Consider the following 27246-nt stretch of genomic DNA (forward strand, 5'->3'; position numbering starts at 1 on the left):
GACGAGCACGAACTATCATGCGTCACAGCTCGATACTTGAAGCGCACTGCTAAAACATAAAGCAGGACGCACGAAACGAACGAACAGGTACACACAAGACGAGCGCGAACTAAGTGTCGCAGTTGTTACTTGTTTCTGTTTGAACAGCGCGCTCGTTTCGCAAACGCGGCCGCTGCAGCGAGCGAAATACTTTTGTTGCGCTCCTCGCGTCATCTCGCTGGCAATGAAGAAACGCTTATAAGCGGTCTCTGAGTCCAGCCAGCGGTAAAGGGTGTGTATATAACGCTTGCCGTTAGGTCCCTAGAGGATCGGCGTTTCGTGGCGTAGTGGCTAGCAGCACGGGCTGCGGAGCGAGAGGTCCTTGGTTGGAGTTCGCGCTTCGGAAGCATTTATCTAAATTCTTTTTCTTTGGGACTTTCATATATATATATATATATATATATATATATATATATATATATATATATATATATATACATACTTATACATATACGGTGAATGACGGCGACGGGGACGGACAAAAACCAGCCGAGACTGCCGGTATAATTGCTTGCGCAATAAAGGTAGTTCGAAGATTCGCTCGAAGCTGAATAGTTGTAAGCGATAAAATTTTTCAGCATTACGCCCTAAATCGCGGTTGCGTCATGAAGCACGTGATACAGCTGCTACAGCGCAGCAGAAACAAGGCAGGAACAGGGATGCATAACCTGGACAACAGATCCGTAAATTACGTAGAACTTGGCGACTTAGCAGTAGTCCTTTTATATACAGAGATATACAGATATTTCTGTATATGCATACAGATATGTAAGTATTAAAATACTCGTGATTACGAAAAAAAAACATTGAATTACGATGTCTTTTGGGGTATTACTGTTGGTCCTAGTAGACATTTACTTTATGAAATGTTTAAAATATCTCGCGCCATTTTGAAATTCCCAAGTGGAATGGTAGCTTCTGGGTATTGATGTCAATATGAATATGCATATATACAGCGGATGTTCAGGAGGAGAGTAGCCAAACAGCAGTAATGGCGGTTGTTCTCCTCGAGGGCACCACTTCGTTGTCTTTTTTTTTTCATGTCCAACGTGTCTTCACTAAGGCGCAATACCGCAACAGCATCACGTATTGGTGGAAGTTAATATGCTTGCCGTTCCCAGTGACGCTGCTCTTCGTTAAAGAGTATATAAATTTATAAGGGTAATTAAACCTGTATTTGAAACTCCTGTGTGCATACTGCTGTCGTTGATATTTGCAGAACGCCACCTTTCTCGACGAGACATGGCATCTAGGGGTAAGTAGCTATGGGTAAGCTTGGTAATATTTGAGAGCCAGTTCACATCGTTCGCTCAAATTGCCATGCATCATGCGTCAGACTTGGTGTTACAGATCTGTAGGGCTTGCCGCATCACAAGAGCAAAAATTCAACATATACGGATACATGCGAACAGGTCATTAGCCACACACAATAAGTTTTCTCCAAGAAAGTTATTGGCAGTGATTACTTGGCTGGCTGAGAAATAGAGTATATCCATACAAATAAACACTGACCAACCAATCAATCTTCTTGCCGGGAGTGTCGATGAGTATATCGTAAATCGTTGAGCGAGAATATCACTGGAGCGAAAGTTTAGACTACAGTGGGCTTCGTCAGGGATATATTATTTTTTCCACTATATAAGAGTAAAAGTGGCTGCAGACAAGCGCACCTCTGCGTCCGGAACTGCATTCCATTATGCAAATATACTCCACGTGCATAGCCTGTATCGTTGGCTCTGCTACCATGAGCTAGGTGAAGTAAATATCGCTTTTATTAAATCAGTAATGATTTTATGTTGGTTGGTATGTACTCTACGTAAAGCAAAAACAGACTATGGTACCTGGTACCGAAAGCTGTAAGCGATATATTTGTATTAGATGCTCTTATGCGCTGAACGTTTTTAAAATGAAAGTGTTTTATCCCAGGGTCCACCAAGACTTTCATGAAGTATTTCCGTCACGGAAATACGTCAGCAAAATGCACACGATCAGATGTCCAAGAAAAAAGTCGCCCGCATCTTCCCACGGGGGGAACTCGAGTAAATGCGTCGCAGAGTGGTGGGGGTATCGCGTGAATGTTGCGTAATTGGGTATGGTTTGGGAATGCTTAATTGTTACACGATGCGCACACCACGTACGGCTTGAAAGGCTCCAGCGTGCACGAAGTTCCAGGTCCGCAGCTCGCTTCAAACGCTTGCGTTTGAAGCGAGCTGTCAGCGTCGTATGCTCGTCTCTTCGCAGCCTTGTCTTCTGCGTTGCTTGCTGTTGTTGACGCCGACGACAGCGAGGGTGGGGTAACGTTGCCTTCAACGAGTGGTGTGACGCTGATTGAAGGTACTGTTGCTTCCATCGCATCTACTCGAGCCAAGCAAAGCGTCATGTCAAGCGAAAGCCAAGTAAAGACGCCCTTGACTGAATTCCGACCGCGCGCTTCGCCGCTTATATACACACCGCCCGCGTTCGAGGGAAAGGAGGGAGGGAGGGAGAAGGGAGGAGGGAGGGAGGGAGAGGAGAGGCTTGCTGCCGGCACGAGACGAGCCGAGCATGCGCAGTGGGGGTGTGGACGGCGCCGCCGACGCTGCAGGTGCGGCTAAGAAATGCTCCGCATTTAAAAAACGAAGAGAAAAGTTCCGTAAGCGGTAGACGAACCCACGACCTCTCGGTACGCCACGACAGGTGACAGACGCTCTAACCACTAAGCCACGTTCACACATCAGGAGGCTTCACGAACGCGCCTTTGATCTCTCACACTTTCCTCTCGCAGGGCTCTTGGCTTGCGGGGTGATGTCGCCGTTTGGGAGTGGTAGAGTGAAGCAATGCACGGCTTCCGCGATTAGATCAGGGAACGAGGCATTGCACCGTTGCTACGGCCGTCGCATTCGGCGCGTTCTTAAAAGAAGTGTAATTTTGCCAGCAATTTGCACAGTTTGCCAATCAAACGATATGGCTAGTCGAACGTGCCGTAGTGCAATCCCTCAGTATCGTCGTTTCGTCAGTTTCCAATGACGTCGGCGAAGTCGAACATGAGGCCTCTATTGCTGCCCCTCAAGTTCATCGCCGTCGTCTTTCTGCAACCTTCTCCAGACGCTTGCCGAAGTTCCCGTTCATCACTCGTCTCAGCATGCCACTTTGAGCGCTGGTGCTCTTGTTTCCGCTTTAACTCATTAGCAAGCAGAGCAATTTTCCGCAGGATGGTCCGGCGCAGCTTGCCGCTTTCGCCGCTGGAACTGCGTAGACAACTAGGGCACAGATAGACCAGCGTACTGACTCCCACCTTCCATCGCGCGACCATGGCACAACGGCTGAACTGAAGCACTTGCGCGCTGACCCGGCGTGGCAGAGAGAGCGGCGAGTCACGTGGTTAATCGCGTGGACACTGCTGGCGAGGCAGCGTTTGTCATCCTAGCAGCGGTCGGAGCAGCGGCGGCGGCCGTCGCGGCTACTCGCGCAGCAGGGGCGTAGCCAGGGGGGGGTTGGGGTTTCAACCCCCCCCCCCCCCGAAATTTTTCAGTTTTGCTTGCGTATATATACACGCGCACGTACAAACGCACGCACGAACATACAAAAAGTATGGTTGAAGCCCCTCCCCCCCGAAAAAAATTTCTGGCTACGCCCCTGTCGCGCAGCATGCGTTCTTCGCTTCAAGGCCAAGCGGAGATACATGGCGAAACTCGATCGACTAGGCCAGTAAAAGTTTCGCTTTAAAGGGCCAGTAAACAACCCCGAGGTTGAAAAATTAAAATGAAGAGAAATATGCGCACCTTTACTAAATGACCATGCTGTCGCAAGAATTTTGCGAGTACGTGCTATAATAAAGAAGTTACAGGGGTTACAACATCCATTTCAGCTGGTTTCAAGTTTTCGCGCGTCCTCGCCATTTTCTCCTCCTCAGGGAGGGGAAGGCGTAGCCCGTCGTCGTGACTCATCGGCCAGCTCGATCAGTCGCAATGCACTTCCGCTTACTGCGGCTCTTGGTTGTTTATTGTTTACATTGTCGCCCGTGATTCGTAACTTGACGGGCAGTTTTCGGCTCTTCGGTATATTGAAACCTTTGTGACAGTTCACAGTGCAGCAGGAATGCGTGCCTGCTTTCCAAGACGACGAAAGGACGCGACAGAAAAGCGCGAAAACCCCTGCTTGCACCCGTCCGAGCTACCGGAGATTCCCCCTCTCTCCGCTCGATTTGCAGCCGACAACGCTGCCTCCACGTGTTGCTCAAGTCGAAGGCCAAGTGCGTGCAGATGCTATGCAGTGCGAGGAATAGACGCGCGACAACGCGACAACTGCTTGGCCGACACCGCATCACCGCAGGGCCACAAACGAGGCGAAGTTTCGTAGCGGTGGGGGGAAACAGGAACTGACGTTAACTTGCTGAGACCTGGTTTAGGCCAATCGACCAGCTCGGTGGAACGTCAAGTTGCCCATGGACAAGTTTGCGCCACAGCGCGTACGAGTGGAATTGGTCAGGGGAAGGAAAGAGGCGCGGGAATTGTTTTTAGAAATGGAGGGTCTGTGCGGCGCGCAGCGCTGTAATATTCGGAAAACGTGATCGCCGCGGTCTACTGTACGAATTGGCAAGCTTGTTTCGGGGGTGTAAAAAAAAGTCGGAGCTTGTTCACTGGCCCTTCAAAATAGACCTGCGATGCTCGCCTAGCTGTCGCATGGTGTTCCTCGATCTAACCGTGAGAAATCACGGCCAGACTAGCGGGAACACACGACGCGCGTCGCGTTTCTAGCCCGTAAATGCTGTTATCTTTCTGGTAACTCTTTAACAATCCGCATGATAGCGAAGCTCAGTAAAGCTCAGCGTCTCTTTACTGACGCTCTTCTGGCTGTGACACCGCTCTCTCTGATTACGTTCTCCCCGTGCGAAAAGACCGACCTGAGCAACACTAGGGGCAAATCTTGGAGGCCACGCGTAATGCATCATGACACTAACAAGCATTGACTGCGAGCGTTTGGGTGGTCTCAGCGTGGCGGCGGTTTTCGCTGCAATGTTGTAGAAAACTGTGTGGTCGGTGAATTGCAGCATCCGCGGTCATTCGATTCGGTGATGACACAGTTACGCGATTCGCCTTTCGCGTCAGTCTGTGACGCCTCTTGGCCAGCCTAGGGCCGCTTCCAAATGGACTAACGGTGTTTCTCCTCCACCTACAGCTTCGAGTGCACTGGCAGTGACTACACGGGAGCGCACACCTTGCCGTTTCTCTCCTAAAATGACGACGCTTTGAAAGAGTGCATGTCGAGTTGGTGTTTATTATGTGCATGTTTAAGCAAACTTTGCGCGGAATTCACCAGACGTTGTGTCCAGGTGTGTGTTAACTATACTACAGCGGCCACAAAGGTTTAGTCATTGGCTTGGACGTTAGCCGTCGGGATGTAGATATGCCGCGGCGTCGACGTAGGTGCCTCCACATCAAGCGGTGCTATAGCCATAGGTCGGCAAACTCACTTATGAGTAGATTTGCTCGGATTCACTCAGACTCAGATCGAGCCGTGAATCTGAGTCTGAATGAGTCCGGGTGAGTAATGTTTTGGTGAGTTGGAGTCCGAGTGAGTTCGGTTGAGACAAACTTTAATGAGTCTGAGTCCGAGTGAGTCAGGTTGAGGAAAGCTTTGGTGAGACTCAGTCCGAGTGAGCCCTAAGCACAAAATATATTTCTTGAGTGAGTCTGAGAGAGCTCCTAATTTTTTTGCCGACCCATCGTGATGACTACTCAACTTCAGCAGTACTATCAGCCTTACGACGGCTCACGTTGATACTCGTTTCTACAAACAGATACTTGAACGCACTTGCGTTCATACACCAGCTCAATATTTACTGAGCAGAGGTGTGCCTTGACCCCCGCAATCCACTCCCCCCGTAAAACTTCTTAAATGCGAATGCATTTCTTAGTCGGGCTATGTCAGGCGTCGGTCGGTGTCCGCGCGCCTCGCCGCTCTCACTCCTTCTCCCATAGCAACAGCTGCAGGCGCGCGCGCTTATCCTCGCCCCTAGCAACCGGAGCAGGTGGTGCGGGCGGAGTAGCGGAGAGTGAGTGGAGAGGAGGAGCGCGCTCTCGCGTGTGAGGGCGCTCGCATCGCGAGAGCTCGGAGGAGCTCCGGCGTGTGTGGAGAGAGTGTAGGAGAGGGTAGGTGCAGTGCTTCGCCGCTCCTTTTCTCGCCGTTCGCTCTCTCTCCTCCCTGCGCCACCGCCTCAACGCAGTGCGTTTGAAACGCGTTTGTAGCGTTTGTGCTGCCTTGGCACAGCCTGAAAACAGCGCGTTCTAAACGCGTTTGTGCTGCATTGAAGGCGGTAGCAACATCCCTGAGGTGATTACGAACGTACGTAGGAACCGTTCGTTGAAAGAGGCGCCCAAAAGGGAGACACTTGAGCACGTCGATGTGTCCAGCTTTACACCATTAAAATTACTACGCCGTGTACTCTCGGCGCAAGAAATGCATTCGCATTTCCTCACGATTCTCTTCGGGGAGGTGGGGGCATTTTTCAAAAGAAGTTCTCAATAAACATTTTTCGTGTGAGCAATATCTCTAAATAAAAATGTCCTTACTGATAACGCGTACTGATAACGCAATAACTCATAACGCGTGTGTGAAGGTACGAGATCAAAATGCGTATCGTAGAGCACTGACTAGGCGAGATATTGGTGTTCAAGTGCGTTGACATCCTGATCGAAAAAGCTAAATATACACTAATGGACTCATGAGTCGACTCACTCAGACTCAGATCGACCCGTGAGTCTGAGTCGTAGTGAGTCCAAGTGAGTAATATATAGGTGAGTTTGAGTCCGAGTGAGTCCGGTTGAGAAAAAAGATGGTTGATTCCTCCGTCATAGGAATCGGAATAACAGGAAAGAAAAACGTGCCCTTAGAGAAGTAACTGAATATTTACTGTACATTCATATAATAGAGTTTGTACAATGTATATAGAAGTCTAGCAGCTATAGCACCGTTTAACGTGGATGCACCCACTTTGATGATTCGTGGTACATCTCTATCACGAGTGAAAAACAGCGCTAAAAAGACGGGACAAGAAAGGATACGGGACCATGGCGCTGACTAACAGCCAAATGTGTTTTATTCCTTCAGTCAGCATAAAACATACTTCACCACTATCCCAATGAAACTACAGTAAATTGAAGACTCAGCCTGCGCAGGGGCAGTAAGGCGATCAATGGGACATGAATGCTATCTCCTTCGGAAGGAGGGAAATCGAGGGGAAGCTTACACATGCCTCGCCGCTATTGTGGATGTGATAAGCCTCTAAAATGAGACGCGCGCGCTCCTCATGGTATTTTGACAAGAAAGTGGTATCTTTAAAAGATGGATGGCAACCGCAATTGTTACAATGAACAGATAATGAACTATCTGTAGCTTGTTTCTGAACCTTGTTCGAATGCTCGCGCATGCGGTCATTAGCGCACCTCCCCGTTTGACCGACATAATAACGTTCGCAAGAAAGTGGAATCTTGTACACAACACCTTGACGACATTCAACAAACTTCTGCCAGTGCTTCTTAGTGCATCTTCTTTTGCTCTTTACCTCTCGGTTGACTTGCTGGCACAGGCTACCAAGCTTGCTTGTTTTGGGCGGAAAACAACAGCCTAACGCCTGCCCTGCCGACAACTTTCTTGAGATTATGCTCTACCTTGTGCTCATACGGGATGACCGCAACAGTTTTTTTTTTGAGATTGTCTTAAATTGCACAGCAGCTGAGCGTTTGTCTTTAAAGCCTGCTACGAGGCTTTCGGCAATGTTAGTCAAAAGTGTTGCTGGAAAACCTGCGAGCTTCAGGCGTGCTACTTGTGAAAGAAAACTTGCCTCAACTTGGTGGTCAGAAGACCTGTCTAGCGCCGCCTTTATGCAAGCTCTTGCAATTCCACGTTTAACAATCTTCGAGTGCGCAGAGGAAAAAGGGAGAAGGCTCTTTAGAGACCTGAGCGCATAACTCCAACATACATGGCTATTTGTGAACGAGAGTTCCAAGTCTAAGAAGCGCAGTTTGTTGCCTGAGGGATGCTCAGTGGTAAGTTCAAAAGAACTTCATTCTGTGAAGAACACGTCCAAAATAGTAGCTGCAACAGGCTGAGCGTCAGAAGGGTGAGTGCTGTAAAAGATTAAAAAGTCATACACGTATCGCATCACCTTTACTGTGCTCCAGGGGCGTAGCCAGAAATTTTTTTCGGGGGGGGGGGGGGGGGGTCAACCATACTTTATGTATGTTCGTGCGTGCGTTTGTATGTGTCCGTGCCTATATACGCAAGCAAAACTGAAAATTTTCGGAGGGGTTTGAGCCCCCCCAACCCCCCCCCCCCTTGGCTACTCCCCTGCCGTGCTATCTTCCTGAGGGAACGAATAATATGTCTTTAATATCCACGGAAAAGGCACGCATGCCCACTGGACACTCATCCCTGCTCTCAAGATTGCGGTCATAGCTAGCTAATAAAATGTAACTAAGAACAGGGGCGATGCAAGAGCCTATGCACACACCTTTCCGCTGTATAAAAAGCTTATCATCCAAGCAGACGAAGGTGGATTGCATATAAAGCTTTGAAACTCTAAAACCTGTCGACTGATTCCACTTGTGTTTTGAAACTTAAGAGCCCCATATCTGTCAATGCAATTGCTAACTTCGGTACACACATCTTCCTGAGGGAACGAATAATATAAGTCTTTAATATCCACGGAAAAGGCACGCATACCCACTGGACACTCATCCCTACTCTCAAGGTTGCGGTCATAGCTAGCTAATAAAATGTAACTAAGAACAGGGGCGATGCAAGAGCCTATGCACACACCTTTCCGCTGTATAAAAAGCTTATCATCCAAGCAGACGAAGGTGGATTGCATATAAAGCTTTAAAACTCTAAAAACCTGTCGACTGATTCCACTTGTGTTTTGAAACTTAAGAGCACCATATCTGTCAATGCAATTGCTAACTTCGGTACACACATCTTCCTGAGGGAACGAATAATATAAGTCTTTAATATCCACGGAAAAGGCACGCGTGCCCACTGGACACTCATCCCTGCTCTCAAGATTGCGGTTCTTGGATGTGGGCGCGAAAAGACAAGGACGAAGGGAGGAAGACACACACACTGGCGCTACTGACAACAAAAAACATTTATTTTCAATCACCAAGCCTACTTATATACCTTTTCTTTTTTGCACACGACATTCACGTGACCACTAGCATATAACATGAAAAAACCAGCAAAACAATCAACAACGTGGCAGGTTTGAAAACCTCCTATGACGAAATTGACCGCTTCTGCGGTCAATTTCGTCAAAACAAGCCCGCATCGCTACCCTCGTCAAGACTGCGGTCATAGCTAGCTAATAAAATGTAACTAAGAACAGGGGCGACGCAAGAGCCTATGCACAAACCTTTCCGCTTTATAAAAAGCTTATCATCCAAGCAGACGAAGGTGGATTGCATATAAAGTTTTAAAACTCTAAAAACCTGTCGACTGATTCCACTTGTGTTTTGAAACTTAAGAGCCCCATATCTGTCAATGGAATTGCTAACTTCGGTACACACATCTTCCTGAGGGAACGAATAATATAAGTCTTTAATATCCACGGAAAAGGCACGCATGCCCACTGGACACTCATCCCGGAGAAAGGTATACACAGTACCTGGCGTCCTTATGAGGTAGGGGTCGTTGACATCAAGGAGGCACAAAAACTTTTGCAGAAACACTCCCACTTCTCGTTGCCAGGTTCCGCGCTGAGAAACAATGGCCCGGAACGGGCACTGTACCTTATGGGTCTTGGCGCTGAAGAAGGCCGAAAAGCTGGTCTCTTTGCAGGCCTTTACGGAGGATGCCAGTTTTGCAAGCCCGGCCTTTTCGCATAGTTGAACAGCCTTTGTTTTTACCTTCGCAGGAACCACTCCCTTTAATTCGTTGAAGTAACCAAGAATGGCTGCGTCTGCTTTTTCTTTGAAGAGACTTCGAGGCGACACGACGAATCCTCCTTTTTTGTCGGAGACAGTTTCAGCCCCGCTTCTCGAAGAACGGTAAACGCTGTGCGAAGCCTACCACTGTTGCATTTTTTACCCGCTCAGGCAAGCAGTCAACGCCTTCTCTGATACACATTTGAAGTTATAAGGCGCGAATAAGACACGGACAAAGAATAGGAACACACACACACACGGAGCGCCACTTCCAACATAGATTTATTTAGAAAGAGCACAGAACATATTTATACACCGCGCGCGCAGTCATCATGCGTCAATGCGCAGTCGCATTCAAGTAGCGTAACTCTTTTGGCTATAATGAAATGGAGGCAACGCTGACGCATAGATCACCTGATTCGATTATTTTCTTAGCCTCAATAATTAATCGTACTGACTTGTCAAACGTAGCATCGCCAACATGTGCCTGCTGAATGCTTTCAACAAATCCTGCCCACACAGAGCAGCTGACAGTTTCCTCAAGCAGGTTGACCGTCTTGAGGAGGCAGGCTACCCACAGCACATTCTGGTGTCTGTGGCGGAGATGTTGAGGAAGTCGCGGAACCGCCACGCAAGTGAGGAGGCACCCCAGAGCAATGTCAAACTTGCTGTGATTCCGTATGTACACCGCGTATCCCATAATTTGAAAAAGATTGCCAATCATGTTGATGTAAAGGTGGTCTTCTCTGCCCCGTTAAAACTCTCCAGGCTCTGCAAGATGACTAACCCTTTCCTCAGGAAACTCCGGCCTGCATTATCAACCACAAGAACAAGTAAGTAAGCTGCCAGAAGGGCGTGGTCTACGAGATCCCCTTGTCGTGTGGTAGAAGTTACGTTGGCCAGACCGAACAGTGCCTGAATGACAGGCTAAGACAGCATAATAATAACGTCAGATATGGCAGAGAGGGCCACCTCGCGATACACTACCGGGATTGTCATTGCGTTCCGGACTTTAGCGCCTGCGCGGTAGTCGGCCGAAGTCCTGATAAGTCAGTACGATTAATTATTGAGGCTAAGAAAATAATCGAATCAGGTGATCTATGCGTCAGCGTTGCCTCCATTTCATTATCGTCAAAAGAGTTACGCTACTTGAATGCGACTGCGCATTGAGGCACGATGACTGCGCGCGCGGTGTATAAATATGTTCTGTGCTCTTTCTAAATAAATCTGTTTGAAGTGGCGCTCCGTGTGTGTGTGTTCCTATTCTTCGTCCGTGTCTTATTCGCGCCTTATAACTTCAAATATGTTAAACCAACAAGCCCAGTCTGCCATTCTTACTCTGATACACCTGTCAGCTTTGTCCGTTCTTGCTTTGCCAGCAGCTGTTCTCACCAAGCTGAGCAGCTTCGTCTTATCTAGATCAGGGTGCTCACTAAATTTCGTCCCGAGCTTGAGAAGATCAGCCACGTTCTTTGGGAATTAGGCGTCTCCGAGCACGTTGACCTCTTGACCTTGCCCTGGATTCGGGTGCTTGCTCCTAGGCAGCTGGACTATTACGTTGCCCCATAGGAAGTCGGCAATCTGAGACGCCAGTCGCAGGTCTTGAAGAAACTTCTTCTGGGCACTGGGGAAAGGCAGTTCGTTGCGGTTCACAAACGGCAGGCAGTCAGTGTAGAAGCGTACTTGTCGGCATACTTGTCGGCAAGTGGGAGTGTTTCTGCAAAAGTTTTTGTGCCTCCTTGATGTCAACGACCCCTACCTCATAAGGACGCCAGGTACTGTGTCTACCTTTCTCCGGGATGAGTGTCCAGTGGGCGTGCGTGCCTTTTCCGTGGATATTAAGGACTTATATTATTCGTTGCCTCAGGAAGATGTGTGTCCCGAAGTTGGCAATTGCTTAGCAATACGTTTTGTTGGGCTAGTTGGTTCATGACTTCTGAAGGAAAAAATTGTAGCGCGAAGCAACACACGGACAGACAGAGAGGACGGGTAGCGCCAGTCCCGTCCTCTCTGTCTGTCCGTGTGTTGCTTGGCGCTACAATTTTTTCCTTCAGTTGGCAATTGCATTGACAGATATGGGGCTCTTAAGTTTCAAAACGCAAGTGGAATCACTGTCGACAGGTTTTTAGAGTTTTTAAAGTTTTATATGCAATCAACCTTCGTCTGCTTAGATGATAAGCTTTTTATACAGCGGGAAGGTGTGTGCATAGGCTCTTGCATCGCCCCTGTTCTTAGTGACATTTTATTAGCTAGCTATGACCGCAATCTTGAGAGCAAGCTAAGTCAGACGAGCACGGTAAAGCTGACGCGATACGTGGATGACTTTTTAATCTTCTACAGAACTAACCCTTCTGACGCGCAGCCTGTTGCAGCTACAATTTTTGACGTGTTCCTCACGGAATTAAGTTCTTTTGAACTTACCACTGAGCATCCCTCAGACAACAAACTGCGCTTCTTAGACTTGGAACTCTCGTTCTCAAATAGCCATGTATGTTGGAGTTATGCGCCCAGGTCTCAAAAGAGCCTTCTCCCTTTTTCCTCTGCGCACTCGAAGATTGTTAAACGTGGAATTGCAAGAGCTTGCATGAAGGTGGCGGTAGACAGGTCTTGGGACCACCAAGTTGAGGCAAGCTTTCTTTCACAAGTAGCACGCCTGAAGCTCGCAGGTTTTCCAGCAACACTTTTGACTAACATTGCCGAAAGCCTCGTAGCAGGCTTTAAAAACAAGCGCTCAGCTGCTGTGCAATTTGAGGCAAACTAAAAGCAAACTGTTGCGGTCATCCCGTATGTGCACAAGGTAGCGCAAAATCTCAAGAAAGTTGTCGGCAGGGCAGGCTAGGCTGTTGTTTTCCGCCCAAAACAAGCTTCGTAGCCTGTGCCAGCAAGTCAACCGAGAGGTCTAACAAAAGAAGATGCACTAAGAAGCACAGGCAGATGTTTGTTGAATGTCGTCAAGGTGTTGTGTACAAGATTCCACTTTCTTGCGGGCGTTATTATGTCGGTCAAACGGGGAGGTGCGCTAATGACCGCATGTGCGAGCATTCGAACAAGGTTCAGAAACAAGCTACAGATAGTCAGTTTCTCTTCATTGTAACAGTTGCGGTTGCCATCCATCTTTTAAAGATACCACTTTCTTGTCAAAATACCATGACGAGCGCGCGCGTCTCATTTCAGAGGCTTACCACATTCACATTAGCGGCGATGCATGTGTAAGCCTCCCCTCGATTTCCCTCCTTCCGAAGGAGATAGCATTCATGTCCCATTGATCGCCTTACTGCCTCTGTGTAGGCTGAGTCCTCAATTTTCTGTAGTTTCATTGAGATAGTGGTGAAGTATATTTATGCTGACTGAAGGAATAAAACACATTTGGTTGTTAGTCAGCGCCGTGGTCCCGTGTCCTTTTTTGTCCCGTCTTTTTAGCGCTGTTTTTCACCCGTAATCATGAACCAACCAGCCCAAATGCGTACCCTACTACGTCTCCATCCCGACGACTAACGTCCATGTTAAATGATTAAACAAACCTAGCGCCTCAGAATGCGGCGCTCGTCAAGGAAGAAGTTGGCATTCGGCCGCGCGGCGGGTGCAGCGCGATAATAAAAAATCAGTTCGAAAACTGAACGCTGTCAGGGCTGGATCTTTCTCGTGTTAGCTCCGACAGTTAATGGTGACCCGGACGTGATTCTAACACGCAACCTTATGATTGCCGTTTGTGAAAGCCTTAGCAACTGTTGGTTCTGTAATGTCGGAAATGGGAAACGCTTCCGACCATCTGGTGAAGCGATCCACACAAGTCAGCAGGTAACAGGCTCCTTGCGGTGACGGAAGAGGGCCGACGATGTCGAGATGGACGTGAGAAAACCTTGCGTCTAACCCTCGTGGTAGCTGTTGTAGTTAACGGTGAAAGCGTAATCAGAGAATGATGTGTGGTAGCCAGAAGAGCATCGCATATTGGACGCAGAACTTGGTCGCCATCCCGCGGCATGTTAAAATGTGATTAAACACCACGGCCGGACTAGAGGGAAACACAAAGCGCGTCGTACCACCCCGGTAGCCCGTCCGCGATTTTTCTCGGGGCGAGCGGATGAGCGGGGAACGCTCTTCCTCGATTTCTGCATTCTTAAACGAGCTTCATACTATCGCCTATTCGGGTCATTCGGCGTTTACAAACACTAATCGTTAACGTTACGATGTGGTCTCGACGAGTACATTTGTGTTTTTTTTTGTTGTTGTTTTTTTTTTCTTCTTTTTCTCTTTTTTGCATAGCTCTGAAGCAAGCATGCTGCAGTGCCCTTGAAATCATTTTCACATTTACGTCGCGTGTACATTTTTTATTGAACTGTATCTGATTGTTGATCCCTTCCTGTAATGACTCTTCTAGGGTTAACAGTATTATTAAACAAAACAAAAACAAGCGCTGTGTTACAGCCAGGTGAGGCAGGCGCGCGTCGCAGAGCTATTTTTAAAGACGATAGTCTTTCTTGGGATATTCAAACGGAGAAATTTTGGTCACAAAGGAAACTTTATTGAACCTGTAGACGCAAGCGCGAGAGACACTTATAAACTAAATACTTATAAATTGCGTCAGTGTAACTTATACAAACGCTAGACGCAATTACTGGCTCCTGTAATACACTGTACGCTACCGAACAACTGTGAAACAACAACCAAATTAACTAAAGCATCTTACGTCTCAAGGAGATGAGGAAAAAAAATAAGGAAAGAAGAAGGGAGAAAAAGGAAAGGGGGGGGGGAGTGTACCACGGGGAATCGGGTAACTTGTTTCTTTTTCTGAACTCAGTATGGTGCTGCTGGAAATTCCAGTTTCTCCCCACGTAATACGAAAAACCGAGTGTGCCAGCGCCTTAAGAAGGCATCAACTCCACTCGCTTCCAGCTCGTCAACTAGGTATCCGAAAACAATTTGATAAATACGGTGCATGGCTGGCAACGCCGCGCGCTGTGGTTTGGCCTGCCTTTCTGTCTGTCTTTCTGTTTGTCGTCACGTCACTCGATTCAGCCACTCGGCCAAAGTTGAACCACTTGCCCAAGGGCCAGCCATCTTGAACGGCTGACTAGGTTCATACTTGTGTACATTGTCGATCAAAAAAATTCCACAGCATATCCACGGGGTGAATGATGATGAGTGGGGCGAAGCTCTCGTACGGCAGGATCTTGGCGGCGGCGTCGCGCAGCTTCACGCCCACTACACCATCAACGACGTGAGATCGGGCCGGTTTATACTAAAGGGTCGATGAGAGTGATGGCGACTTGCAGCTCACTTTAATTTTACATGTACGCTGTGAATTTTTATTGTTTAATCACGCACAGGAGAAATCTCACCAGGCACTACCTTGGAAGTAAACAATGGCTGCTAATGGGGAATGAGAGACAGAATAAGTCGGCTTTAGCTAACACACTTCTACTTCTACTAACGTTTCCTACTGGAACATGTCAATGGCTGCTAATGGGGAACGAGAGACAGAAGAAGTCGGCTTTTAGTTAGCGCGCACGCTGCGAATTTTTTATTGCTCAACAACGCACAGGAGAAATCTCCCACCGGCACCACCTTGGAGGTCAAGATCTGGTACTAGCGTTAAGACTGGTTATGCACTACGACGGGGACGAACGGGTGCCGCTTTAAGGAGCTTCGCCCCTAAAAGCAAACATTACGCATATATGAGGCGCAACATCACTAGGTAGCTATTAGGCGGTGTGTTCCTTCAATAGAAAATGCATACATACGTAATTCTAAAGACCCTAGCTTCTTAAGCTGCGCTGAAAATGCGACTGCGCTGAAACTTGCCTTCCTCCGTGCCTTCTGCACGAGCTCATTGTTGTGTTTCGGTTTCGGTTCTGTATTGCACTGTACGAATGCCATGGGGCGCCGCTCTGGCATTCCTGTTTTACCCAGGCGACGTGTTAATAAAAGAGTGTGTGGAGAGTACTCGTTGAGTGCGGACATTTCTTCTGCTTCAGCGCTTCGCGCCAAACCATGTGTTTGGGCTGGCTGGCGTCCCCGCCGGTCGCGTTGGTCACCGCCGGTCTTCGCCTGCTGCTGCGCCGGGACTACCAGCCCGCAACACAGCACTCATGTTTCCCTACGTATTGCCAGATGGTGTCCATATCTCACGCAGCGCCTCTTCTATCGTCTTTAGACGACATTTGCAACGAAGCACGCAGATACGCGGCCAATTTTTAGATGCGATGTATCTTAAGGCGGAGCTCAATCCGGTGGTGGTGTGCGGCGTGACCACCCTTAATGCGCATGCGCATACCCTCTCCACACACCTCCTCCCCGCTCCCCCTCACCATTCCCCCTGTCATCTACCCTCTCCCATTCCCCCTCCCCTCCACCCTCTGCACTCACCCTCTCCCCTTCCCCTCTTCCCTCCCCTCTCCTATACCCCTCTCCACTTCCCCTCTGCCCTCCCCCTTTCCACTCTTCGTCTGAAACGCGGGCTAGACATGCCGAAATTCTCACCTGCGCAACGGCGCGATAAGCTCGAGCGCATGCGCGTCCCCTCCCCTTCTCTCTCCTCTCCTACGCTGCCCCCTCTCGCCCGCCTGTCGACCGCGTTCCCCGCTCGCCCTGTGAGAATTAACGGCCAGGCTAGATGGAAGATACGATGCGCGTAGCGTCGCTCTTCGCGTTCCACGACGCGAGCTCGGTAGCATGCCCAGCGGAACGCGATCGTGCAAGTACTCCGGCTTCGCATCTACTCATGGTCCCCTTTAGCGGGAGATGGTGTAATTTTTTTGTTTGGATTAGCGTGATGCTATGAGCGAGACCGATGCTTTTACGACGCTTGCGCTAAGATTGCCACCTCGCGGTGTGTTAAGGCATTCACAAAATTGAACTTCTATTGAAAACACGCCGAATGGGACGGACGTGTAAGGCGTTGCAGTTGCTAATCGCGGAGGCCGCAGTAATGAAAAATTACTTTACTTTACCGGTCCCAGAGGGCAACACCACCCCGCCGACCGGGAGAGTGGTATATATAAAAGGCGCGTTTGTAAAGCCTCTAGAGTCTGTGACCGTGGTGCAGTGGATAGCGTGCCCGCCATCTGTTGTTGCGGACCGAGCGGTCGTGGGTTGGATGCCCGTTGACGGAACTTTTGCCATCTGATCGTGTAAACTTTTTAGACGTCATTTCCGTGACGGAAATACGTCACTGAAGTCTTGGTGGACCCCGGAATAAAACACTTTCGTTTAAAAAATTTAGTGAGTCTGAGTCCGAGTGAGTCCGTTCGAGGAAAATTTTGGTGAGTCTGAGTGCGAGTGAGCCCTATGGGCAAAGTGTATTCCATGAGTGAGCTTGATTGAGCTCCACATTTTTTGACGACCTATGGCAATAGCTGCCAAACACCAATAGCCATTCTAAAAAGACAGGGCGTGCAAACACATACACAAGAAAGAAGTCAGGACACCACAAACGACGACTAACATCTGAAGAGATGCACAACGGCGGAAAAGGGGGAAGGCACGAAAACTTATCGGCGCTTGCCCATGCAACAGGAGAACTTATCAATCCGGCACGTGTGAGGGTCTACGTGGAAGATAACTGTTAAGGTATTTGATTTCATCTCTATGCAAGTTAATCGATGGTTCTCTGGCGCATGCGCTACCCCTATTTTCGATATGCTATGATTCAATCATCACGCGTGTTTCTTCATTTCTATGCCGGTGCTACACTGTGCATTCATCGAATTTTGGTGTGGACTTGCATTCTCGACAACGTAAAGATACATTAGAAGGTGAGCTTCCTGTTAGCGGTCTCTTATGTCCCAACAATATCTGGTTAATGCATCGGCCCGTCTGTCCAACGTAGAAGCGGCCGCAGCTGAGAGGGACCTTTTACACCACACTTCTACGGCAATCAGTTAATTTGTTGGTGTGTTTTACGAAATCAATATCGGTCCGCTTCTTGTCTTTTACTCTCTCATTCTTCCTCTGCACAGCGGCACAAATCTTACCTAGCTTAACCGGCTTACCTAGCCGTAAAAACAACATTAACGCCCTATCTACTCCTACTTTTTTTAGCCTGTGAGATACGGAATGAATGTACGGTATATCTAAGGCACGTTTCTTCCTATCGCTTTCTGCAACCATGCTCGGACTTAACATAATGGACTTCTTTATACGTTCAGCGACAGTGGCCACTGCATCATGAGGATACCCTACATCTAAAAGGCTCGTAACCCGTGCGTTAAAGCTACCACTCATGTTGTGCTCACACGACTTGGTGAGGGCTAACTTAAGGCAAGACATGGCGATGCCCTTTTTAGGGGCGAAGCTCCTTAAGGTGGCACCCGTTCGTCCCTCGTAGTCATAGTAGTGCGTAACCAGTCGTAACGCTAGTACCAGATCTTGACTTCCAAGGTGGTGCCGATGGGAGATTTTTCCTGTGCGTTGTTGAACAATAAAAAATTCGCAGCGTGCGCGTTAACTAAAAGCCGAATTCTTCTGTCTCTCATTCCCCATTAGCAGCCATTGGCATGTTCCAGTTGGAAACGTTAGTAGAAGTAGAAGTGTAAGTGTTAGCTAAAAGGCGACTTCTTCTGTCTCTCATTCCCATTAGCAGCCATTGTTTACCTCCAAGGTAGTGCCTGGTGAGATTTCTCCTGTGCGTGACTAAACAATAAAAATTTTGTTCAAAACGCCGTTGATTGATGAAATAAACCAACGAAAGACGCCAGATGTTTTCTAAAAGCAAAACGAAAGAACGCCAGATGTTTCTAAAGCAAAACGAAAAGACGCCAGCTGCTTAACGAAAGACGCCAGATGTTTTCTAAAGCAATTGTTTTCTAAACAATGAAAATTCACAGCGTACATGTAAAATAAAGTGAGCTGCAAGTCCTCATAACTCATCGAACCTTTAGTATAAAAGCGCCCGATCTCACGTCGGTGATGATGTACTGGGCAGAATTCAGGGAAGATTCACGGTTTACCGATGGACCTCCGCAGCTTCGCCCACTCATCATCATTCACTCCGTGGATATGCTGTGATTTTTTTTAAAGCCTTCGAGTGCTTCGACGAAAAATTTAGGTGCGGTTTCAAAGATCTAGGAGAACACTGCCAGCCAGGGTGTCGGAATGGAATGTTTTTTGTTTCGGTTTTAGTTTCGTTCCACTGCAAAAATTTCCGTCCCGTTTCTGTTTCGGAACGAAAAAAAAATGTTCTGTAACGGTTGGTTACGGTTTTTTATGCAAAAATTTGAAAGTCAGGCAATCACAAAAAAAAAAATTCGGCAGACCCCACGTACCGTGGGAGTCGATGTTATGCGAAGCATGCGGCGGGTAGGTGACTGTGGCGTAACCTTTTTTACTGAGCGACAAGTTAGAAAGTGACGCTAAAGATATGTTTAAGTTTCATACGCACACATATATATGTTGAAGAGCCGCATATGTGTCCCCGAGAACGCACGCACGTTTCACGAACTCGTGTGCATGTGTGGAAGAAGTTCTTGAGAGTTCTTCAACAAGGGCATCATCACCGTGATCAGTGAGCACCAGCGGCTGGTCATGACTTCTTATAGGATCCGGTCGTGATCGTGGTGACGAGGGGTCCATGTGTGGTGAAGTATGTGGTATAGTAGAGCTGTTGGAATTCTAGGATGCCTCGGTTCCTACACCTACACCCGTTCACTACGTCACATTTTAGCATAAAAAAGCGACACACGGCTCTTGCCTGCTTAGTGTGAACAAGGAACCCGTATGGGTCCCGAAACGTCTGTGTGTTTTTCACCTTGACTTGGTCAGTGACCGCATCTACATCCTCATGCCTCGGTCATTTCGTCGACAAATCGGCTGTCGACAGAGCAGGCGACAAGTAGGAACCTGAAGCCACCCTTCGCGTTGGTGAGGTATAGGCCGTCGAGACTGGTAGGCCTGGATAGTGCAACGTGGACCAACATCAGTGGATGGTGTTTGTCGTATTCGTAGACTACCTGGGCGTATGTGGCCTACGTAGCCTAGTCTACAAAGCGGCTGTCACTGAATCTGGCATCATCCTCGGTCAGCATGAGGCCATCGCCGAGCCTCGTAAGAAATGAAGTGGACACTGCGTCGTTCTTGCGGACTAAGTGCAATTTACGGTGCGGTGATGTGGATATCATATGTAACTTTCGTTAATGTATTCCTCCGGGATCGAGCAATGCTTCAATATAGCTTGCTGAATCATATGAATAAAACTTAATGTTTATTAGACTGCTATAAAAGCGGAGCCAACACTGGAACTACAGACGTTAATCTGATATGATGCATGTATCGTAGGAGTACACATCGTAGGAGTATCATGTAGTGTTTATTGCTTTCTTGCAAAATTAGATAGCAAGCACCACAACCACAATTGACGTTGCACCGATTTTACGCCTGCGTAGGCTCTTTTTCCAAACCAGTTTATACACCTGGCATGGCTCAGTGGTAGAATACCTGATTGCCACGCAGAATGCTTGGGTTCGATTCCTGCAGGGATCCTAATTTTCATTCATTCCATTCGTTGAGTCAACGCTGCCATTGTTGGTTTTCCTTAACGCTCTAGCATTTTAGTTACCAATGTCCGTTCTCGCCGTTCCTGGGTAGATATGAACTGTCAATCACCTGTGGTGCATACCCGTACACCGCGGCCCGAGGTAAACGGGTATGTGCCACACGTGTCTAGTGGAAAGGGTTTGACGACGTACGCGACATGATTTTAACGTTATTCATGTCATGACCCGGCAATCATATTCGTCAAATCCTCTTACCCTCGCATGTAAATTTTGGTCTTCACCAAGTTAAGGAGGCGATCATGAGAGCACTCAGACGTAGGCGGCTAGATAGATAGATAGATAGATAGATAGATACGTAGATAGAAACGCCCAAAGTGCCAGAGGTTCGCTAAGAAATGCTTCGCATTTAAAAAACATTAGATTTATGATATAGTTACTTGCCCTTCTCTTAGGAAAGCCGGGCAAGGGTAATACACGTTCTTCAAAGGAGCGGAAGTAACTGTACTACGAATTCCTGCTTGCACAAAGCGGTATTAATTTCAGTCATAGTACTTATTTTCTCAAAAGGCAAATACGACTTTTTTTAGTGGGCTCAATGCTTTGTGTCAATTCAGTGAGCACGATCTCAGAAGCAGCATGTCATTGAGTGTACTCTCTGACGACCGAAACCGCTGTTCTGATAAAAGGCACGCCAGGCCTGCGCGGAACACGCGGCACAGTCACAGCGAAAGCTGGAAGAGCGGACTTTGTAGAGCCCGTTATAGAGTCTCTTGGGGCAGTTAATACAAGTCAACATGCAAGGCACCCACTACGCTCTAAATCATCGTAATTTTTCTGAAGTAGAGAAGTTCCCACTATGCAATTTTTCGTAATTTTTCGAAGAATCGTTCTACTCGCTACACATCTGTGAGGCATGTGCACTTTGAGCTGTGGCTGATGATGATGAAGAATTATGGCTGAGCACTTCGCAATGGGTGGGAAGCAGTGTTGTGGAATGGGAGCCTCCATTCTATTCCAATTGTATTCCAGGGAATTAGGACTTGCCGCATTTCCATTCCTTTCAATGCCTCAGAATGAAAAAACTTAGCCCATTCTCACTCCGGGAATGGCCGGGCAGTGCAATTCCATTCCTGTAATTCGTCGACGTAGGAAAGGCATCTTGATAGTTTTATCGAGTTAAGAATGAACGCCCCATAAACCTGATGCTACCAGACGCATTAAGAACTGCAAAAGTATGCAAAACACGTTACCAAGGTCGAGGAATAGTAGCTTGGTGACACATCTCATGCAGCCACCCTTCTAAGTCCCATAGGGGCAGTTCTTCCGCTACCTATTGTATTTGCATGGGTGAACATGTTTGAACAAATGGTGATGTTTTAATAATGCTTAAGCCTAAATGTGTTAATGCTAAAATGACGACATAGCGTATTTTTGTGATGAAAAAAGTAGCATTCAAGAAGACTAAGCAGTTTTGCCACGCGTCTGGAGTGGTCGTGAATATGGAGAAAACTATGATTTGGTTAAAGGGTAACAAAGCCCTCCAGATCTGCTGGTATTAGTTAGAACAGGGCACCTCTCTGGCACTTTGTGCCTTTGCATCGAATACGGAACACTGGGCAGCACTGCTCGTCAGCACTGACGCTTGTCAAGCGCGCCTCGCCAGCACGGATGGGGTGAGGAGAACTTTCTGTGTTCGCCTGTGCGCAGGTATGCGGTGTCTTCCTTGTCGCAAAGGTTATTTACGTGTGTCAGGTACTAAACTGCTCGTGTGATAAAGTTCAGGCTGTGCATAGAGCATTCGCCACTTTCGTGGGGGAGGGGAGGGATATCAGTGCGAACCAACGCGCAGGGGTAGTTTGTTTCTCCCTTCAGTATCTGCTGCGATAATGCATTTTTTGTACACTGCAAGGTAATGCATTTGTTTGTAACTTCTACCTCGGTTTGTAGTAGGCGCGTTGCTTATAAATGTACCGTGCTTGTAATCAGCCAAGCCATTTTAAAAATACTGCTTTACTGTTAAATTCGATGCTCTGACTTATTAATGTTTGAAGTTTCAAAAACAGCATGTACACGAAAAAGTGCTCTATTTCCGTGAAAACACGTAATTCCATTCCCATTCCATTCCTCAAAGCGTTGTCCCCATTTCTTTCCCATTCCATTCTGGGGTCGCGAAAATGTGGAATGATTTCGGAGTCATTTTCATTCTAGAGTGCAAATCCGCAACACTAGTGCGAAGCATTAAACCGCACACTTTGCGCTATTAGCACTGTGTGATGACTGGTTGTTATTTTGCTCTTCTGCCACACTATATGACATATGTTAACACTATTCCTTGCCCGACATGACGCCTGTGGAGAGAATTTTTGCGAAGAAGTTAGAAGCACCAGCTTGGCACTGTGGTGGAAGACCCGGCTGTCACGCAGAGGGCGCAGGTTAAAATCCCATCCGATGCTAGAAGTTTGTTTTTTATTCAATTTTTTCTTAGTTTACGCAATAGCGGTCATGGACACCGGCGGTGGCGGACAACTATGGCGCAAAATCAGCTGTTGTGATCTCATAACAAATATCTGTGGTTGCCACCACTGCTTTCGTTTTTCGCACAATTTCAATATATCTTTTTGCTTTTGAATTACTGCCTGAGGTACCCACTAATACTGTACCCTGAGATATGTTCACATTGCACAAGCTCAGTTGTTCTGGATTGCGAAGTTTTCTTGTGAACAGAAAAACGATTGAAAAAATTTCGGTTGCACTCCGGAACGAAATAATACATTTCTTCAAGTTTCGGTTTCGTTTTCGTTCCGGTCAAAAATATCGTTTTTCTCGTTTTTCGTTTTCGGTTTACGTTCCGTTCCAACACACTGCTGCCAGAACACGTGATTCTTCTTAAACGTTAAGGAAATGTCTCGAAATCGTATTCCATTATTCTGAGGCACCTCTTTAGTAAAGCTCAGCCCACCTACATTTAATACAAATGTTTGGTTCACTGAGGTTACCACCGTTTCAAAGTCCTCACCACTACAAAAAATCAAGTAATCGTCCGCATAATGGAAAACCCTAATAAGCGAATTACCTAAGGCGCTTTCCAAATGTTCGTCAATCTTGCTAAGGTATAAATCACTAAGAATTGGAGCAACCTTAGAACCAATACATATCCGTGATTTCTGCACATAAACGCCTTCCTTCCAACCTACCAGCGTCGACTTTAAATACACAGAAAGAATTTCTAGTAAAGCCCCAGTAGAAACACCACATTTATTGGTGAAGACCGTCTCATGCCCTTGTTCGTTAATTTCACATAAAAAACAGCGCTAAAAACGGCGGACAAGAGAAAGAAGGACACAGACGGCGGCGCTGACTTACAACAAGATTTATTTGCTAGCACCGCGCAATATATACTTGTACAGTATCTGACAAATATAGGAACAACAAATAAAAAGATAAAAACAGGGAAAACCTACGGAACATAATCATCGCCATGAGCCTCACGTGTGTAAGCATTCTGAAGAAAATCAATTTATTTTTGTGATAGGGCAATTGAAGGCCTGCTGACACACGCATCGCCCAGCCTAGCCATTTCCGCAGCCTCGTGAATTTCGCGTATCATCTGTTCCCGGTTATGTGAAGTATGTCGTACCAACTCGCCCAAGCAACCACTTTAGCTACTTGTTCGTTAATGCATTCGTTAACACATTTTAACAACTCGTCATGCGGCAAAGTGTAATAAAGGTCTTCAATATCCACACTAAAAGCCGAGGTTCTCCTCCGTTGTCCTCTGAGAGGTACCGAACTTGCGCCTGAGAATTACGCGTACGAAAAGGGTCCGAAAAACTCAAAGAAGTTAAGCAGTTCTGCAAATAACTAGATACAGCGACTTGCCTGGTGCCTTGCTCTGAAGCGATTGATCGAAACGGAATCTCGTTCTTATGTGTTTTGGCTGAAAAAAGAAAACAATTCTAAAGTTAGTGATTTAGCCTTCTTGACATTACAGCTATTCTCTCAAGGTTATGTCTTAACAAAAGGTCGACAGCACGTTGCCTAATTCGTTTTAATGGCTGTTAATGCTTTCTTAACATCTTTGAGTAAGATAATTTCTGCTGTTTTACCGCAAAATAACTTGCTAGTCCTTGGAGGAGCTGCCTTAGATGATAGTCACTGCGAAACTCTAGCCTTAGGTCCCAAATACTGTTTTAAGCCGAACCTGAAACCAACAGACGTTTTAAGTTTGCCGCGTACAATCACTAGACTCGTTCCTGAAGAAGAGCGCTCCCACAGCATTTCAGACTGCATTGCTAGTATCAAGGGTTCTAATATGCATCTCAAATGTCCTGATGCTATCCGGCCTTTGGTTAATTACTGTGTTGAGAAGAAACTCAGGCCAGCAATTTTAGATAAGGAAGGGTATTGTATGACAGTTTGTTCTCAGAAAAAACATTAACAGCCATTAAAAAGAACTTTAGGATGGTAAAACTTAAACCATCGGTAGTTAGGCAACGTGCTGTCGACCTTTTTTTGAGACATAACCTTGAAAACCTAGCCTGTAATGTATTATATAATAATATTATCTGGGGTTTAACGTCCCAAAACCACGATATCATTATGAGAGACGCCGTAGTGGAGGGCTCCGGAAATTTTGACCACCTGGGGTTCTTTAACGTGCACCTAAATCTAAGTAAGCCTGTAATGTCAAGAAGGCTAAATCACTTACTTTAGAATTGTTTTTTTTTCAGCCGTAACGCACAAGAACGAGATTCCGTTTCGAGCAATCGTTTCAGAGCAAGACACCTGGCAAGTCGCTGTATCTAGTCATTTGCAGAACTGCTTAACCTCTTTGAGTTTTTCATGGCCTTTTCGTATGCGTAATTCTCAAGCGCTGGTTGAGTTCCTCTCAGAGGAGAACCCCGGCTGTTGTAAACCTTTTAGTACGGATATTGAAGACCTTTATTACTCTTTCCCGCATGAGGACTTGTTAAAATGTGTTAACGAATGTATTAACGAACAAGGGCATGAGACAGTTGTAACCGATAAATGTGATGTTTCTACCTGGACTTTTCTAGAAATTCTTTCCATGTATTTAAAGTCGACGCTGGTAGGTTGGAAAAAAGGCGTCTATGTGCTGAAATCAGGGATATGTATTGGTTCTAAGGTTGCTCCAATTCTTAGTGATTTATACATTAGCAAGATTGACGAACATTTGAAAGGCGCCTTAGGTAATTCGGTTAAGGTTTTTCGTTATGTGGACGATTACTTGATTTTTTGTAGTGGTAACGTCAGTGAGCAAGAAATTTTAATTAAAATGAGGACGGCAAGTGTGGTGTGTGGTAAAGTGTGCCTCAGAATAATGGAATACAATTTCTAGACATTTCCCTAACGTTTCAGAAGAACCACGTGTGCTGGTAGTATTTCTCTAGACCTTCGAAACCACTGTTAAATGTTTCGTCGAAGCACTCGAAGGTTGTAAAAACGGCATCGGGGCCATGTCTTGCCTTAAAGGGGCCCTGCAACACCTTTCTTAGTTATATTGGAATAGTCTCATTATTGACGTATGACTCTTCACGAGTCATATGCCGCAAAAATTTTTCGAATCCGTCAAGTCTAAGTGGTGTTACCAAATTATAGAGATCACGTTCCGCAGCTTTCTCCCTCAACTCAACGTAGCGAGCTCGCGGAAAGCTGCGCGCGGCGTGAAGGGAGGGAGGGAGGGCAGAGGTGCGAGGAGGCGACGTCAGCGCCGGCGGCATTTTTTTCTCCCTGGCGTCTCGGCGCAACCACGTGGTCTGTGGCGCCACTTCCGGTCGGCTCGCGCGGTCGTCGTCGAGCTGGTCGAGCGGCGGAGACCATCGCACAGTGTATCGCGCGTGCTTGAAAACTGCGAGTCGGTTTGGTAATGTTGGGTGTGCACCTCGAACTGCCGTAGTGTTTTCATCGCTCTGCCAACCATGGACGCAAACCTGCGTGCGCGTTTGGAACAAATGACAGCTGAGATGGCTTTCGACCCACACTCCGATACACTGCCTCGTCGCGCTGCTCGCGCTTGAATCGTGTTCAACACGGCAAAGCTGCGTGCACCCTTCTCCCAGTGGCGGTACTTCGATGCTGTTTGCTCTTCGAATGCGGGCGCACAGCGAGTGCGGGCTGACAACAAAGAACTAAAGACTAGAAGAAAGGATCGTGGGGCATCGGGCCGGCGCGGATCCATCCCCCGGCTGTCTGCAGCTACCGTGAAAATGCGAGTCTGCTTGGCTGCTGTGTCGCGGTTTCTCGGGAACCTGAGACTACGGGGAGGATACGCCGAGGTACGGCTCGGTGACATACTGAACAGACAGCGAACGGCGAAGCCGATCGCACTGTGTATCGCGCGTGCTTGAAAACTGCGCGTCGGTTTGGTAATGTTGGGTGTGCACATCGAACGCCGTAGTGTTTTCATCGCTTTGCCAACCATGGAAGCAAACCTGCGCGCTCGTTTGGAACGAATGACAGCTGCGATCGGTTTCGGCCCATACTCCGATACACCGCCTCGTAAGACGGCACTGGCAGACGACCCCAAAGCGCCGCCATTACCGGACGCCAGCACTGTTATCGGAGACATGCTGCACGGCTGCCTCGGTCGGTCGTGAGAACGTGCCGACGATGCAGTTCCCAGCTGACGAGGCAACACTCGAACGGCTGCCACTCTCAACGGCAACCGGCGATGGTCAAAAGCACAGAAATATTCACGTTTTCGGCACTGCGCATGGCGAAGAAAACGGAACCACGCAACTACGAGCAGACGAGCTGTCGGTGAGACCGGAAGTGCTAATATTAATGTTTGTTCGGTG

The 27246-nt window shown here is 47.5% G+C and overlaps 1 protein-coding gene across 2 annotated transcripts in view; it reads left to right on the forward strand.

Moving 5' to 3' along the window:
- The window catches only part of LOC119402404 (uncharacterized), a 347414-nt gene that overhangs the window by 195801 nt on the left and 124367 nt on the right, over nucleotides 1–27246 (forward strand). For both annotated transcript variants that reach the window (XM_037669544.1, XM_037669543.2), the window contains exon 8: nucleotides 1259–1294. In XM_037669544.1, the coding sequence (XP_037525472.1) occupies nucleotides 1259–1294 (36 nt within the window). The remainder of the gene's footprint in view (nucleotides 1–1258; nucleotides 1295–27246) is intronic.

This window comes from Rhipicephalus sanguineus, chromosome 8 (genome assembly GCF_013339695.2).
Source record: "Rhipicephalus sanguineus isolate Rsan-2018 chromosome 8, BIME_Rsan_1.4, whole genome shotgun sequence".
NCBI classification, from domain to species: Eukaryota; Metazoa; Arthropoda; class Arachnida; order Ixodida; family Ixodidae; genus Rhipicephalus; species Rhipicephalus sanguineus.